The sequence below is a fragment of the Manis pentadactyla genome, chromosome 4 (assembly GCF_030020395.1).
Source record: "Manis pentadactyla isolate mManPen7 chromosome 4, mManPen7.hap1, whole genome shotgun sequence".
NCBI classification, from domain to species: domain Eukaryota; kingdom Metazoa; phylum Chordata; class Mammalia; order Pholidota; family Manidae; genus Manis; species Manis pentadactyla.
The window spans coordinates 46,290,719-46,307,915 of record NC_080022.1 but is presented as its reverse complement, the minus strand read 5'-3'; the positions used below and the strand labels follow the sequence as shown (position 1 = coordinate 46,307,915).

Here is a 17,197-nt window from a genome sequence, read left to right as displayed (position 1 = left end):
TTTTGAGGGCATGAATGTATACCACACAGGGTGTTTCTTAGAAACAAGCACTTAATAGAATATAAATATTATTAAAGTCATACAGATCAAAGATACAGAGAGAAGAAAAGACAGTGACAAAGAAGAAAGAGAGGGGGTTATCTAGAAAGAAAAGGAATGGGGGTGGCAGGGATGAGAAAGAGGCAAAGAGAAAACTAGAAAACATCAAACATGGAGAGAGGGTGTGCATGATTCAATTTGCCAAAAGGAAAAAAGGTAGATGTTTTTGCTCTTTGTAGGTTAATATGTAAATGACATTCTGATTTATTAGCAGTCTCCAGCAGATGAGGTGATGATTAGCACATTTCCATATTTATAGAAAAGCAACACTAACTTTCCAGATTTATAGAAAATCAGCTCTTCACGAATAGCAAATTGTGCTATTATCGACATATGGTTTTCTATAAACAGAGCTGAGGTAATTATCCCTGGGACAATTTGTTGGTGGGCTCCTTTTGAATATTAACCATATTGGAAGCCCATTCCTGCCTCACAGGTTTTAAAGAGGGAGGGGCCATGAGATACCCTGGGCAATTAATTAGTAATCTAACACCAAAGAGAGAGTCTAAATGGAAGACTCTACCAGGACCACATGGTGGAAAGACCATGGGTCCAGGGCTCTGATGCCAGCTTCCTGCAGCTCTGGGCAATGTAACTAACCTCGTGGAGGAGCCTCAGCATTTCAGGAGCTAAATCTGGGATAACACCAACCTCTAAATGTTATTAAGAGAATTAAGTGAGAATATATGCTACAGCACTTAGAACCTAGTAGGTACTCAACAAATGTTAGCTCTTTCTCCTTCCTCACATTTTTGAATGATTCTTAAAAGATCCACTTGAATTAAATTTGTCAAGCTCATTATTCTTAATTGTGTATATTGATCCATACTATTTATTTTGTATCATGACTCTGTATGAGTCTTTATTTAACTGGAAAAAGTTTCTTGGAGCAATAACTTAACTTCACTGCCTACAATCTACTATGATATTTTGTTGTATCCCTTGTGGTTCAAAATGTTGCTTAGGACCATATATTGATTTCAAGATCTACAATTGGGTTGCAACCTGCAGTTTGAAAAATTCTGTGCTGCAAGAGGGTAGGAACCATATTTGGATTTGCTCCATTGTATTCCTAACACAAACACTTAATAATACTTGACAGTACTTGAATGATAAACAAATAAATACATGGACAAATGGATGAATTAATGAGTGACCCTAGCCAAGAATATAAATTAATGGCCCTTTCAAACTCCATGTCTTGTTCTGCACCCTTACTATATACTAAGCCCCATGGTGCATACTAAAGAGATTTAAAAAATGTCAGATACAATACTTGCTTTCAAAGATTTTCCTTTCTAGATGAGTAGAAAAGTATTAATGTTTGGAAAAATTTTTTAAATACCATACAATGTGAAATGTATATGAATGTGTTAAAGAAAAGAAGTCGCCAGCCTGGGCTGATACAGTCAGGGGAAATTTTTGAAACTGGGAATTTGAACTTGGCTTTAAAATATAGATAGATCTTTCACCCTTCTACTCATTCATTGACTAGGTCAGTGGTTCAGAAGTACCTGGAGGGCTTGTCAAAGCACAGACTGTTGGGCCCTTTCCTGGAGTTTCTGATTTAGTAAGTTTGGGATGGGAGCTTGAGAATTTGCATGTCTAACAGGTTCCCAGATGATACGGATGCTGCCTGGAGTGTACACTAGAACACTTGGGAGTGACACTAGGAAAGTAGTTGATGTTATACCAAGAAGTTTAGACCTTGTTCTTAGCCATTCAGGGCATGAGGTAGAGAAGTAATATCAGACCTGTGAAGGAGAAAGATCCTTCTGGTGGTAGTTGTTGAGAATGGACTGGAAAGGGTGAGCTTTTCCGTAGAGCCCATGCAGTAGTAAGTGAAAGAGGGGACCCCAGTCTACAACTATGGGAGTAGGTGGGGAGGAGGAGAAGAGAAGATGGATACGGACTGTTCAGGAAAGAGAACTGAAGGGTCTTCAAGATCTACACGGGTGAAGGAGAAGGAAGATTCTGGGATAACTCTAGGTTTCTGACATCACTGACTGGTGGTATGGCAGTTCCATTAGCTTCGAAACTACATTTAAAGTAAGTTTTAACATTTTAAATAACAAAATCCCAAATATTCTTTACTCTTAGAGAAGTAACTATGGCATAACTAAAACCACAGTTCTGCAGAATCAGACAAGGAAGTTACTTCAAGTCCTGTTTGTGGTGCTTAACAAGTCATTTCACCCTTCTGAACCTCCACATAAATAATAATTTTTTAATAATTATTTCCACATAAATAATAATATTAACCCTACCTTGTAGAATTGTCATGAACACTCAAAGAGATCATGCATGTCATAGTGCTCAGAGACCTGCAAATCATGTCTTCGTGTATGCATTGAAAACTGTGTGTGTAAAGCATCTGTTGTACTTACCAAATGATTCCATTTTTTCTTTGTCAAGCACCAGGATATATTCATAAATGCCACCCATTGATCCAGATGTTATATAATGGGTGCCATAGTCATTGATGAACTTGGCATACATGCCGTAATTGTACTGCTCCGGAAGCTCCATTAATGACTGCAGTATGCCTTCATCCAGCATGATATTGTCTCTCCTCATCTTAAAATGAGCAGTCTGTATCTTTGTGAAAATTCTCATGAAGCTGTATTTCTGCCAACAGCCACCACCACCATTGAATGAGGGAAAAGAATACAGAGAGTATACACTTTACCATATGAGGTAATGCAAAAAGTCAGCATTTAGTAATTGTGGGAACTATATAGAGTTACACATAAACATATGAGCATAAATACATATAGTGGATCATCATTATATTTTTCAAGTATCATTATATTTTACAGGCATATATTGAACACTGTGTGTGCCTGGCTTCTTTTCCCATGCTTTCATCTCTGTTCCCACTACCCCGAAGTCAAGTTCTTATCAGCTCTCACCTGGGTTAGTTACTCCACTGTGCTTCACTGAGCTCCTCACCTCTGTTCTGCCCTCAGTCCATTCTCACCTCCATTTCTTGCTGCTCTAATTAAAACACTACATTATGCAACTTCCTATACAAGTATTAGGCATCCATTAAACATTATGCCTAGGAATATTTTTGATGACATGGTGAAATGCCAATATTATTTATTTACTTCATTTATTAAACAAATATCTATAAATGCCTATCGTCACATGCATTATGCTAGGTGCAGAGGACAGAATCTTAAATGATATATGCCTCTGCCCACATGGAGCTTACATTCAAGTAGTAATCTTAGACTGTTTAAATAATAAAGGAAAGTAGAGTCCTGATATCATAAAAAGGAGACAGGCCCAGGGTGATGTGGGGTAGATTTAGGGTCATATATGTTTCTTACTTCCAGGTAATATAAACCTTGATCCAAAGTGTTAGTAAAAGTTCAAAGAGGCCACATGGTTTTAGAAAAGTCCACATTAATATGAGAGAGCCAGATCTCTGAACAATACTTTCCCTTCAGATCAATAGCTAATTTGTGGCGAAGCTCCAGAATGTAATTTATATTTGTGTTAACCTTTATAATTGTATTTTCATCATCCAAAATAATTTTTTCAGTCCCAACAGTTCTAATATGAGTGTTATTGAGGCTTTTTGATAAACTTCTAATCAATTCAATAAATCTTTCTCTGGTTCCTGATCACCTCTCCATCCTCCTCACTCCCTCCTTTCCCTGCCCTCCTCCCTGTGCTTCAGCCAGATGAAGTACTTTCAATCCCAAATTGGTGTGAGGCATTCTCTCCTCTCCAGGCCTTTACACATGCTGTTTTGCAGGCCGAAAACACCCTTCTGTCAACTTCTGCCTTCCTCCACCTGGACAAGTTGCTCTAGTCTTCACCTCTCAGTTTGAGTAGATGTCCTTTCCTCCAAGAAGCATTGCCTGATCCCTCAGGATGATAGGCAGTTGGTGATGAATGTGTGATGAAGAAATCAAAGACTGAGTATGCCAGCCTTCAGATCTATTCGGAAAGACAGGCTTGCTCTAAAATTCTTCCAAGTCTAGTTTTGAGGGTCTGGCCCTTTCTCTTTAAGCCATTACCATTCTAAGTATTTCCCTATATGCTCCAGGTAACCATGAAAAAGGATGGGGTGAAATGATAAGAGTTCTAGTCTTATCATTCAATTTTATTCCCTTTGTGATGATTCTGTGTGCAAAAGCGAAATAAGAAAAAGAAACATGATTACCACTGATCAGACATTTCCAATTACATAGGCAAATGAAGGTTCAATTACTACTGTACTTTTTAATGCAATTAAGGAAATACATGTTCAGTGTAGATTATGGAAAACTGTGCAAAACAGGCATAATATTTTAATACCTTGTTATTATACTTGCTTAGCTTATTCAAGAGCGAAGAGTCTTGTGACCTGGATACACCTGCCTCCACCATTACATTACTGCCTGAGAGGCCTATGCCAATGGTCACTCCAACTGACCCAGACTTGTCATTTTTTACTTTAGAAAAAAGGTCATTTGCATCATCATACAACTCTGAGGAGAGTCTAGTATCTGCCAGGGCCTAAAAGGAAACAAATACATGTTAGCTTTGTGCTATAGAGTTATATTCCCATTCACACTTTATCCTTAACACTTTGCTTTGTAAAATACCTAAAATTTCAGATTATTATAATTATTTTAAAAGCTTAATCCAAGCATAAGATTGATACTAAAATACAGAAAATACATCAGTATTTAATTATGGTTTAGTGGTACTGCTGAAATATTTATTTAAACACACACATAGATGATTCTGATAAAATGCTATATTGCTCTGAGTATGGATTTCTTTCCAGTTGGAGAAGAGTTGAGAAGAGGGTGCTTGGCTGTGCAGTGGAGACATACAAAAGGCCACATCTGGATGTGGATCTGGCAGGAAAGGGGCAAAGGAAGCTGTGCAGATGAGGAGCCTTCCAGGCAGAGGTGCCCCCAGATGCTCGGTTATTCCATTCCAGGTACACGACAGGGTCGCGTTTCCCTGCCCACTTGATCTGAGGTATGGCCTTGTGCTTTGCTTGAGCCAAGGAAGCAAGGGTTAAGAGCCTGTGAGTGTTTGCACTGCAATCACAAGAGCATGTGTTGAGATGGAGCCCCCATTAGTTTGGGTCCCGAGTGTCCGCGATGACAGTTTCCTTTCTATGATGATCAGGATGAAGAAGAAGCATAGGTATGGCATTGTCATCCTAAAGCACTGAGATTTAAGAATTTGTTGTTGCCACAGCATTGCTTAGTTTATTTTGCCTGACACATAGGCCCTGCATGTTAGAAAACGGCCTTGTCTGTGTCTGCCAGCCTGGTTTACCGAAGGCCTCATGGCAGAGGTGGGAGTAGCCGGGGGAGCCAACTTCTCCAAAACAGACTCCATAAGTCTGACTTTATCCTCTGTCAATATTTTTCTCTTGAGAAAGTTTGGGGAGGGAGAATGTGACTAGATAATTGTTCATAGTCTTGGGATCCTACTCTCTCTCTCTGTAATTAGAAGGTTTAGAGATAAAATGTTTATGACTATATAGATATGATGTATATAGTATATCCTTCTAAATGACGTACAGCTATTAGGCTTAGTTCAGATAGATCTGGGTTTGAATCTTATCTCTGCCGCCTACTGCAGTCTAATTATGGGCCTCACATTTTATCCTTCTACGCCTTGGAGGGGTTTAATATCTAAAATGGGACCGTGTAATATTTAGCCCAATGTGTTGTTGTGAGGATTAAATGGGAAAATCTATGTGGAAGTTGGTTGGGCACATGGTAAGCATCCAGTGAAGTCTGCTGTGTGGATATCTCACCCAAAGGGTGAGAGCTAAAGAAAGGAATGGTCACAGGTAGGTTCTGGAGCTGTGTGGTGCTCTAAGTGACTGGAGACCACAGAGGTTTAGAAATGGAGAAAACCGGGAGGGTCATCAGCAGTTTGCAAGTACCTTTCAATAGCAGAACCCTTTCTTAAAGCAAAATCAGCTACAGAAAAGCACAATATGAAAGTGATCTGTGGGGAGCTGCTCTCGGTGATGAAGGTGCCTAGGTTTCAGAGCCCTGTTTAGCTGCCTTCCATCCTGTTCCCTATTTGTATCTTAGGAAACTGGGCCCAGGGAGGGTAGTGAGGTGCCCGAGGTCTTGTATTCTAACAGAGCCACAACTAGGGCCCCAAGTCTCTCTCACCGATGTTGGAATGGAGCCATGACCTAGCCGCTGGGAGGTTCCAGTTACCTCCTGCCTCTTGCTGGCCCTGCCCTTGCCTCTCCATCCCCCTCAGCCCTGCACATGTGTGGGGGCAGGCGTAAGGGGACCTTCAGTCACCATCAAGCTCAGCAAACAAAATCTTCCCAAGCAAGGTGCCCCTCTCCACTCACAGGCCTGTTCCTCCCCACGCCCGCCCTACAGTGACCTGTGAGGGCCCCTTTCAGACTCACTTCGAAGTGGTACTTCAGGAAGTTGTAGGGTTTCCGGAAGTACTTCTCATCATCTCCATAGTAGAGACGCTCGCAGGTGGGGTCATACCGGAGCTCCCTCCATTCCCCATTGTATACAGGCTCACACTGGCCCCCAGAATACCTGGCGTCGTACACACTTTGAGTTTCTCTTTGGGTCAGGATATTGTACCTAAATTGAAAAGGCAAGAAACTTCTGGGAGAAGAACACTGGAAGACAAAGATAACATAAAATCGCCTCTGGAAGATGTAGCTGGTGGGTCAAGCAGTGGTTTCTCAAATTGTGTTCCAAGGATCCCTAGGGTTCCTCAAAGTACCAAAGGGTAGCAAAGTGTTACCCTTAAGGACCATGTTGGGTAACACTGAGAGATTGAGTGGCCTGGGCCTGGGCCCCTGGGTTCCCTTTAATCAGAGCAGCCAGACAGCTCCATTCAGCATCCAGAACAGTGCTCCCACATAGAAAGGCACTTCTTAGTATGTGTTATGTAAGCTGACAAAAAATATATGCACACTTATCAAGAATCCAAGCACAGGAACCAGACAGTCTGGACCTGTTTCCAAGCTCTGCCACATCTAACTGTGTGGCCTTGGGCACTCATTTAACCTCTCAGTGCCTCAATTTGGTCATTTGTGAAAACAGCCAATACTTAGGACCTCATAGAGTTAAATATGAGCTAAAACCTGTAAAGGAATCATAAAGTAAGTAGCATATGTTAAGTAGTGACTAAATGTTGCTATTGTTATTTTTGTTTGCATTATTTCAGAAAAGGGCCCTGCTGCTAAAATCTAGATATCCAACACTGGGTGTGACTCATAGTGCTAAGATGAGAATCTAATCCCCAAAGGCCATCGTCTTCAAGATGGCATGGTATGTCAGCGGGGGCACAGTTTGAAGTCAGGGAGACCCCTGTTTAATGTCCTGCTCTATCACTTACTAGCTGTGTGGCTGGAAACATTCTGAAAGCTTTCTGAAGTCATTCTCATTTGACAAACAGATGTGATCAAACTATTTCTCATGGTTTCTGTGAAGTCTAAATGAGAGTACTAAAGTAAAACAGAAGTAAAGTCGATAGTATATGTTAGGCACTCAACAAATGATACTTCCATTCCCCTAAGCCCAATACCCTTCTAGAAATAATTTTCCATACTTCCCTCTCTGGGACATTTCAAATCTATCTGACCAAGCTGTATGTTTTAGGCCATGGATGATTTAACATATTTAGCTAAAAATAATGTTAAACAGGTAATTAGCTAAAAATAATGTTAAATAGGTAAATAGTTCAAATGTTCTAAAAAGAGAAAGTTAACTGAATGAAAACATTTAGAGTTGGCTTACAAAGCCAAGACCTGGCAATCAAAGCCTTTTATGTTGTATACAGGAAAATCGCTGCTTGTCTCTGCCTCTCAAAGCTCTTACGTAGCCATTGAGACCCCACTCAAACATTGCTTCCTCTGTCTGGCCTTCCTTGATTATCCTGGACAGACAGTTGTTCCTTGCTCCATGTTTCCATGACATTCCATGATCACCTCTGACACTTTCCCTCTGTGATAAGGCACAAAGGCAGATAAGCAGCCGAACAATTGTGAATACAACCTACCTCAAAAGAATAAATGGATAATTATAGAGCACTTGGCATATAATAGAAATTTAATGTATGTTAACTTCCTTCTTTTCTTCCTCTCTTCATCTCTTTCTTCGTATTAGTGGAAGTGATGTAATAATAGCTATGATGAATTGAATATGCACTCAACCAGACATTTAGCATACATTACCTTTCAAACTCATGACAATTTTGCAAGTACAGAGATCAAAGCTCAAAAAAATTAAGTAACCCTATAGTATCAGGTGGATTTTTTTTTTTTAGATTTTTTGTCACTAAAATCCGGGTTGCTTCCCTTTACTTTGCCCTGCAATTTCTATCCTCCCACCCATTGAACATGTTTCCACCTGTGACATAAATACAGGCTCTCTACTGGGCCAAACAAAAACTCAAAGGAATAATGAAAGCCCTAAGGTCATCTATAACTTCTAAATATAAGAGGTTGCGAAGTCTACATATATTTGGAAAAGCTAGTTGCAGAAACCCCAGTGAAAATGAAAAGACATAGAGAAATACCATTTTTTGGAAATACACTATGCAGAAATATTCACATATGTGTGCCAGGATGCTCACTGCAGCATTGTTTATAAGGGAAAATAATGGGAAACCATCTTTGAATAAGAAGTAGTCAAATAAGTTTTCATGTAGCTATTCAATAGGAGAAGACTTAGTATTTTTTAAAATAAAGGGCCAGATAGTAAATATTTTAAGTTTTACAGGCCATAAGTCTCTGTTGCAACCACTTAACTCTGCCCTTGTAGGGCAAAAGCTGTGTTGCGATTAATCTATTTACAAAAACAGACAACCAGCTGAATTTAGGCTTCAGACTGTAATTTACTGACACCTGTTACAGAACAGAATGTTGCTTATAAAAAGCAATAGAAAATATGCAGGGAAGTCTTCAAAATATATTATTAAGTGAAAAAATCAAGTTACAATGTACAGTATATATGGCATGTATTATAGTATGATCACATTTCTGTAAAACATATTTGTCTGTCATGCACAATACATATAGACATATTTTCCGTAACAATGTATATTGTCAATGCATTTTTTATATGATCTGAAAATACCAACACCAAACTATTAAGGGATCAGCTCTAGGGAGGGAAGTGAGGAGAGGAATTGGATTGGATGCAGGTAGGGGAGGGCAAAGGAAGACTTTCAGGTTTGACCTCAAACATGTGTTACTTTTATAAAAATAAATAAACATATCAATAGAACAAAAAGGTATCCTACAGTATGGGAGAACATATTCATAAATAACAGATCCGATAAAGGATTGACATCCAAAATATATAAAGAGCTCACACGCCTCAACAAACAAAAAGCAAATAATCCAATTAAAAAATGGGCAGAGGAGCTGAACAGACAGTTCTCTAAAGAAGAAATCCAGATGGCCAACAGGCACATGAAAAGTTGCTCCACATCGCTAATCATCAGAGAAATGCAAATTAAAACCACAATGAGATATCACCTCACACCAGTAAGGATCGCCATCATTGAAAAGACAGACAACAACAAATGTTGGCGAGGTTGTGGAGAAAGGGGAACCCTCCTACACTGCTGGTGGGAATGTAAATTAGTTCAACCATTGTGGAAAGCAGTATGGAGGTTCCTCAGAATGCTCAAGATAGAAATACCATTTGACCCAGGACTTCCACTTCTAGGAATTTACCCTAAGAATGCAGCACTCCAGTTTGAAAAAGACAGATGCACCCCTATGTTTATAGCTGCACTGTTTACAATAGCCAAGATATGGAAGCAACCTTAATGTCCATCAGTAGATGAATGGATCAAGAAGATGTGGTACATATACACAATGGACTATTATGCAGCCGTAAGAAAAAAACAGATCCTACCATTCGCAACAACATGGATGGAGCTAGAGGGTATTATGCTCAGTGAAATAAGCCAAGCGGAGAAGGACAAGTATCAAATGATTTCACTCATATGTGGAGCATAAGAACAAAGGAAAAACTGAAGGAACAAAACAGCAGCAGAAGCACAGAACCCAAGAATGGACTAATAGTTACCAAAGGGAAAGGGACTGGGGAGGATGGGTGGGATGGGAGGGATAAGGGCGGGGGAAAAAGAAAGGGGGCATTACGATTAGCATGTATAGTGTGGGGGGGGCACAGGGAGGGCTGAGCAACGCAGAGAAGACAAGTAGTGATTTTACAGCATCTTACTACACAGATGGACAGTGACGGTGAAGGGGTATGTGGAGGGGACTTGGTGAAGGGGGGAACCTACTAAACATAATGTTCTTTCTGTAATTGTAGATTAATGATACCAAAATAAAAATTTTAAAAAACAAACAAACAAACAAACATTAAAAAGTGGAAAATGCTTAAATTCGGAAAAAAGGTATCAGGACAGGTCTCTGAGATCTCGTCAGATGAATAGAAAGGCCATCAGAATGTCAGCTGTTGGGAGTGGAGGTGAGGCCACTCTGTTGGTTTCAGCACTCAGTGTGGGCATGGTGCACGCGGAAAGTACCCCCTGGTCATTCCTGGCGGAATCATGTGAGAGCGGCAGCGTAGGCTGCCATCTTTCCGCCAATAAGGAAGAATTATTTTTTAGGTTGACACCTCAAGAGTTCATGCTTCTACTCTGCTTATCTCACAGTGACTTTCAAAACCAAAAAAAAAAAAAAATACCTTTTTGTTGGTGTCAGAGTCTGAATCAGGTCTCTCTCATATTTTGAAGTCCTGACCCCCAAAACCTCAGAATTTGACTGGGTTTTTTTGGTGAGAGGGTCTTTACAGAGGTAATAGAATTAAAATGAGATCATATGCCTGGATTGATAAGATCCATTATGCCTGGTATCTTTATAAAAAGAGGACATTTGGACACAGACACCCAAAGGGAATACACTCTGAAGACACGGAAGGAGATGGCAACCTACAAGCCCAGGAGGGAGGCCTCAGAAAACAACCTCGCCCATCCCTTGATCTTGGACATCAGCTTCCAGAACTGTGAGAAAGTACATTTTTACTGTTTAAGCCACCTACTTAGTGGCACTTTGTTACGACAGCCCAAGCAAACTAATACTATTGGTCTGAAAGGAAACAGAATTTGATCACCTTCATATGTGTGCATCTACATGCACTTACCGGATTCTATCCTGCATGGTAGGTGGGCTGTGATCTCAGAGCAATTAAGTCACACTGAATGAGTGCATTTCTCAGAAATGCGCACCTGATCCTGAGTGGACGGCAACATGGCCGGGTCCCTTTGTGCTGATTCCTGCATCTCCCCGTGTCCTCATTGGCAAGATCCAGCTGGTCCTGTGGATTTGTTTCGAGTCAACCAATACTCAGTGAGAGGCTATTACAGGAGTAACTCTGAATAGACGCTGAGCAGATGAAAAGGACGAGTCAGAAGCAGTCTCCACCTTCAGAGGGTTTGTGTTCAAGTCAGGGGACAAGCCTACAGCACAGACAGTGCGGCAGGGAAACAGCAGTGTCGGTGGCACTGGAGTTCAGACCTTTGCTGGGTGCTGGAGAGCAGAGGCGAGGAGTCCTCAGCCCCGGAAGATGAGCACTCAGCAGACGACCCGGCCTTGCTGGATGAGCACCGGGAGAGCAGGACATGGAAGGGACTGTGGGAGCGATGGTTGGGGACCAAGCCCACCTAGACATCCACCTTGTTACTGCTGTCCTCAAATAGCCTCTTCTCTGTGCGCACAGAGTGAGGGAGAGCTCTCTGGTGTCTCTCTTCCTCTTCTTAGAAGGTCACCAATCCTATCAGACTAGGGTCCCATCCTTACAACCTCATTTAACCTTAATTACCTCTGCACAGGCCCTATCTCCAAATATAGTCACGTCACGCTGGGGACTCGGGTAGCACATGGATTTCATGGGGACACAATTCAGTCCATAACAACTAGGTAAGGAATTAGGCAGGTTAAGAATATGGGGAAGGTCATTCTAGAAAAAAGGAACTAACTTAAGTCTCAGAAGAAAAGAATGTGATACCAACCTGAACATAATGTACACAATGAAGAGAAGTTAGAATCAAGGCCAACTGAATCTCAGCAGATAAAGTGTGGCCTGGGAAGTGTCAACAAGCAAGAGCCAAGTGGAGATTCAAACTCCTCCCATCTCACCCCGAAGCCCATTCTCTCTGCACTGTGTCATTCTGCTAACCCTGGTTATACCAGCAACTCCAGGGCAAATTAGAGTGTGGGTGCACTTGGGTCTCTTTGCACCCAAAAAGGAGCTCTCTTTGGGGGACATTATGTGGGGTTTCATGGAAGATGTGGCTTCTTAAATTGGCCTTGGAAATGGAATTGGGAGAGAGGACCGAACAGTAGAGTGGGAAAGGGAGAAGGGAGGAAAGGACCCTTGGCAGACACAGAGGGGAAAGCAGAGCTGTGTCGCATAGGCAGCACTGGGCAGACCACCTGTTACGGAATAAATGCACGTGTCCCCCCTCCCCCGGATTCGTGTGCTAAATCCTGATACCACCACCACTCCCCTGCCCTGCCCCACTGTGGTGGTGCAAGGAGGTGGGGCCTTTAGGAGGTGTTTAAGTCATGTGGGCAGAACCCATGGACAGGATGAGTGCTTTTGTAAAGGAGCCCCACCCAATGCCCTGGCTTCTACTACATGAGGACACGTGAGGCTCTGCAGCCTGAGACAGCAGCCTCACCAGCTCCTGCACCCTGGTGCCACACTGCAGGCCTCCAGAAAGGGGAGAAACAAGTTTTTGTTGTTTGTAAGCCACCCAGTGTGGGGCATTTTGTTATAGCAGCTTGAAAGGACTAAGGTGCCACCTTAGGATGACCGTGGGCTCCTCCTCACAGCACACACTCCAGAGGAATTCTCCAAAGTGACCCTCTGATGTCCCCAGAACTGTTATTCATGATTGAAGAGAAGTTGTTCCCTGCCCCCAGGTAGCCAGAAGGCCCTGACTCACCCATGAGCAGCCCTCTCGGAGCCTGGAATCAGGTCATACTGGGTGCAGTCATCATCAATGGCCCGGACATCTTCACAGTTGTCCTCATCAGAGCCATCAAGGCAGTCCATTTCTCCATTACACACAAGGTGGCGCTTCAGGCAGCGGCCTGAGAGATGAGAGGCTGAGGAAGTTTCTGGAGGCTCTCGGATTCTTCCCTCTCGCTCATGCCCCAAATCCATAGTCACCAACAAGTCTGTTTGGCCTCTGAAATCGCCCTTTAATCCTCTCCATCTGTTCCATCCTCTCTCCATCCTCACTTCCCTCTGCCCTCCTTCCAGTCTTGCTGTCTTCCCACCTGCAGCCCCCCACCTCAGGCCCTGCCCCCAGGCTCCCCTCTAGAATCCACCTTCCACGTTGCGGACCCCATGATCTTTCCAAAATGCTGGTCAGGCCATGTCATCCCCCTGCTCTGCATCCTCCAAATGCCACAGTCAGCCAATACCCCCTGGCCCATTCCCTACCTCTCTTCCCAAAGCCCTGGCCTGCAATTCTTTCTCACTGACTGCCAGCCCCTAAATCCCTGTGCTTTTGCATATTCCTCCTCCTAGCAAACACTTCTTACTTTCCAAGTCTCATCTCCTGTGCCATTTTGAAGTCTTCTCTGACTCCCCAAAGCAGATTTGGACACTCCCTGCCACACTGTTAGCCACCCCTGCCCAAGGTCCCATTGGACCCTTACACCTGCTATCACATAATATTGTCATGGACTCCTTTCCAGTCTCACTCCCAGAGGACCACGAGTACCGTGAGGTCAGGTGCATTATTTTCATCACTGTATCCCCTGCAGATACACTCTTCCCAGCACATGATCTGTGCCCCATCGATATTTATTAGTGAATGGAAGAATGAGTGAATTGTACCTTTTCTAAATGAATTAACAGAGATGTTCCTACAAACTTGCATCAGAATTACTTGGGCCTCTGGCTTGGCTTAAAGTGAGATTCCTGGGCTCATCCCAAACCTACAGAATGACAACTTCTAGGGAAAAGGCTTAGGAATTTAACAAGCTCCTGCATAACTATTTTGCATGTTAAGTTTGACAGTCACAGCTGTTTTCCTGCTGGAATACTACTCACCTGTCTCCTTACACTGGAAATCCTGTCCACATTGTGCTTGCCTTAGACAAGCTGTGGGACTGTGACAGCTGGCTTGATCCCAGACATCACCACTGCAGATGGTTCCCCCAAACTTGTTTGGCTGCAGGAGGCTCCGGTATCTGTACTAAATCAGATTGTGAACCAGACACATTCATTGTCTATCAATCAACCAAGCTTTGTGCAGGCAGGTCTTAGCTCAACATAAGGAATAACTGTGCAGTGATTCGAGAGCTGCCGGAAACAGCTGTCTCTTGAGGAGATAAGTGTTCATTCATGGTGGTGTTCAGCCAGAGGTGGCACAACCACCAGCTGGAATATTGAATAGGCCTTCCAAGCATCAAATAAAAGGTGTGAACAAGATATTTCTAGGGTCGTCCTACTTGCTAAAAAGGACCTCCATCCCCCCTTCTCCAACTAGTTAGTACCTATTCATCTGTCAAGACTCATGGCTTACCTCCTCTGAAAGCCTTCCCTAACTAGCATATTCCATAGTTCCCCTTCTCCTAGCACTTGTCAGAAAAGGTTGTGATGAATTACTCACTTGTTTACCTTTTGCTCTAGTTGAGAAACAGTTTGCCTGTGGGGATGGGATGGCAGAGGGAAGGCCATGTCTTGGCTTCCTACACTAGGCACTTGATCTGTGGTCAGGTACACAACAGGCATTTTTATATGTTTGTTGCTTTTCCTTTGCAGTATTTTTTCCTGCCATGGCATCCTCTTCTGGGACACATCTCATATGGCTCACCCTCTAAGTCTCAAGGGTGTGTGGATATCAACCAGGCCAGGCCAATCAGGGCACCATATATGCCAAATTGCAATGATTAGTTCAGGAATTTGTTCATGACTCAACCTTAGGGCAATCATAGTGCTCTCTGAGGACTTTCTCTAGGAAGCATCAAAAAAGAGTTTCTTTTTACTGAAGTTGCTGGGAAATGTAGGCATCTAATAAGTTGAAAGAACCTATCCAAGAGAGACAAAGAGAGCTCTGAAGACACCACCCGCCTCCCTGGGTCAGCTTTGAGCCCAGATGGATGAATGCTGGTAGAATTAAGTAAATACTGAAAGAATTAAAATGCATACCAATCTTGGAGCTCTATGGCTTCATGATGCTGCATTCTATTTGGCGTACAATGTCAGGCACTAGTGTAGGAGGAAGCTGAACACTTGGATATTCATAGAAACATGAAGTTCCATCCCTTCCTTCAAGAAGCTTAGAGTCTAGTTAAAGAAATAAAATATGTAACAACACAAACATGCTGTCTGGAGAGCTCCATGCAGAGTGTCCAGTAATGCATGCAGGCTCTGCTTCCTCTTGCCTTGGCTCGGCCCCTAGACCCCTCCTCCAGGACTGTTAGTAAGGAGCAAAGGGATGATTTGAACATCAAGAGAAGGGAGATCCCGACCTGCATCTGTTTCTTACTTGCAGGGTAAAGCCTCAGTGCCTGGTACTCTGTGAAATGAGGTGACTGCCCCTCAATGCAGGTGACCTCACTGACTACAGTTACTAAGGATTCTTTCGTCTGTGTCAGAAAGCACATGGGCATAGCATTTAAACCATCGTGGGTTCAGATTTCAGATTCACTGATCAACTGGCTATAAACAAGTCATTTACCTTTTCTGAGCTTGTGTTTGCTAATATGTAAAATGGGTATAATGACACCTTATCTTGGAAGGGTTGTGTGGGAACTAAGAGAATGTCTGAGGAAGCACCCAGCCCTGTGTCTGACACTTTGTTGATGCCAAGTAAACAGAACTGGTTTCCACATCATTATCATTGTCAGTGCAGCCTTCCCAGATGATTCCAGTGGGTGAGTGTGGAGCAGGACAGCTTCCTCTCTCTCTCCTCTTGCCTATTTCTGCCTCCTTAACTGCTCATTGGCCAGGAGACAGAGGTAGCAAAAAGAGATGAAGACTGAACCAGTCCGTTTGTCTTCCCTGACTTTCAGTTAATAACAGTTAATAAATAAGAGAATTGTAAACTCTATGGAAAGAGATTATAATTAATTATCAATTTGGGATCATAAGGAATTTTAATTCTCTTCCCACATTTTGCCCCTCAATGCAGTAAATGAAGGAGTGTTCAGCACGATGACAGAGGGTCAATTCTCTTTCTCACTTTTTAAAACATTGATCAGAGCTTTAAGACCTGCAGTTACCAATGCGATAGTAATGGTGATGGTAGCAACCATCTATTGGGTGCTTATTATTGGCCAGACACTTCGCATTCTTTATCTCATATAATCCTCACCAGTTTAGGAGGTTAAGTGCTATTATGAATCCCATTTTAAACTGGCTTAGAATCCCAGTTCTGTCACTTACTGTATAGTGTCGCTGGGTAATTACTTAATGGCTCTGACCCTCAGTTTCCCATCTATAAAGTGAGAGATAGCTGAGAGTATTGAAAAGATTCGTGGCAATACATGTAAAGAAATAAGCACTTTGCTTGTTTCCTGGCATGCACTCAATAATAATAGTTATCAACATCCTCATCTTTCATGTAGCCAGCTGTTGGGCTGCTCCAGAAGGATTTATGACAAATGGGAATTGGATTAGATGACCACTAATATCACTTGTTATTCTCCACAGAGTGCAGGGAGAGATAGTGAAGTGATCAGGCACACAGACATTTTGGAATCAGACTGACCAAGTTATTCATCTAGCTCTGCCATTTTCGTAATGGGTGGCCTACCAAAGGGAACAATAATACCTATCATATACAGATGGCTGTGAAAATCAAATAAGATGATTCATTTAAAGCATAGCACAGTGCCTGGTATATAGGAATTATTTAATATGTGCTAACTGTTAATGCCATTATCATCCTTCCTGTAGTTTCTACACTTAGAATGATGGTGCAGAATGAGGTTCGGTCCCACCAGCTCCTTATTTTCTAGGTTGCTGTCAAATAATGAAGACATTATGTTGTAGAAAGCTTGGTGCAAACACTCCCTAGGGGCTTCTCTGTGCTTTTACCTGTGGTTGTATCATTAAAACATAATTTTCTTTTCTAG

General features: G+C 42.4%; 1 protein-coding gene across 2 annotated transcripts in view; it reads right to left on the bottom strand.

Annotated features, from left to right (window-relative positions):
• C8A (complement C8 alpha chain) overlaps positions 1–17,197 on the bottom strand; it is a 61,242-nt gene that overhangs the window by 29,343 nt on the left and 14,702 nt on the right. For both annotated transcript variants that reach the window (XM_036911221.2, XM_036911222.2), the window contains exons 3-7: positions 14,166–14,310; positions 13,048–13,195; positions 6,500–6,689; positions 4,411–4,611; positions 2,487–2,727 (exon numbers count right to left, since the gene is read on the bottom strand). In XM_036911221.2, coding sequence (XP_036767116.2) covers positions 2,487–2,727; positions 4,411–4,611; positions 6,500–6,689; positions 13,048–13,195; positions 14,166–14,310 — 925 coding nt within the window. The remainder of the gene's footprint in view (positions 1–2,486; positions 2,728–4,410; positions 4,612–6,499; positions 6,690–13,047; positions 13,196–14,165; positions 14,311–17,197) is intronic.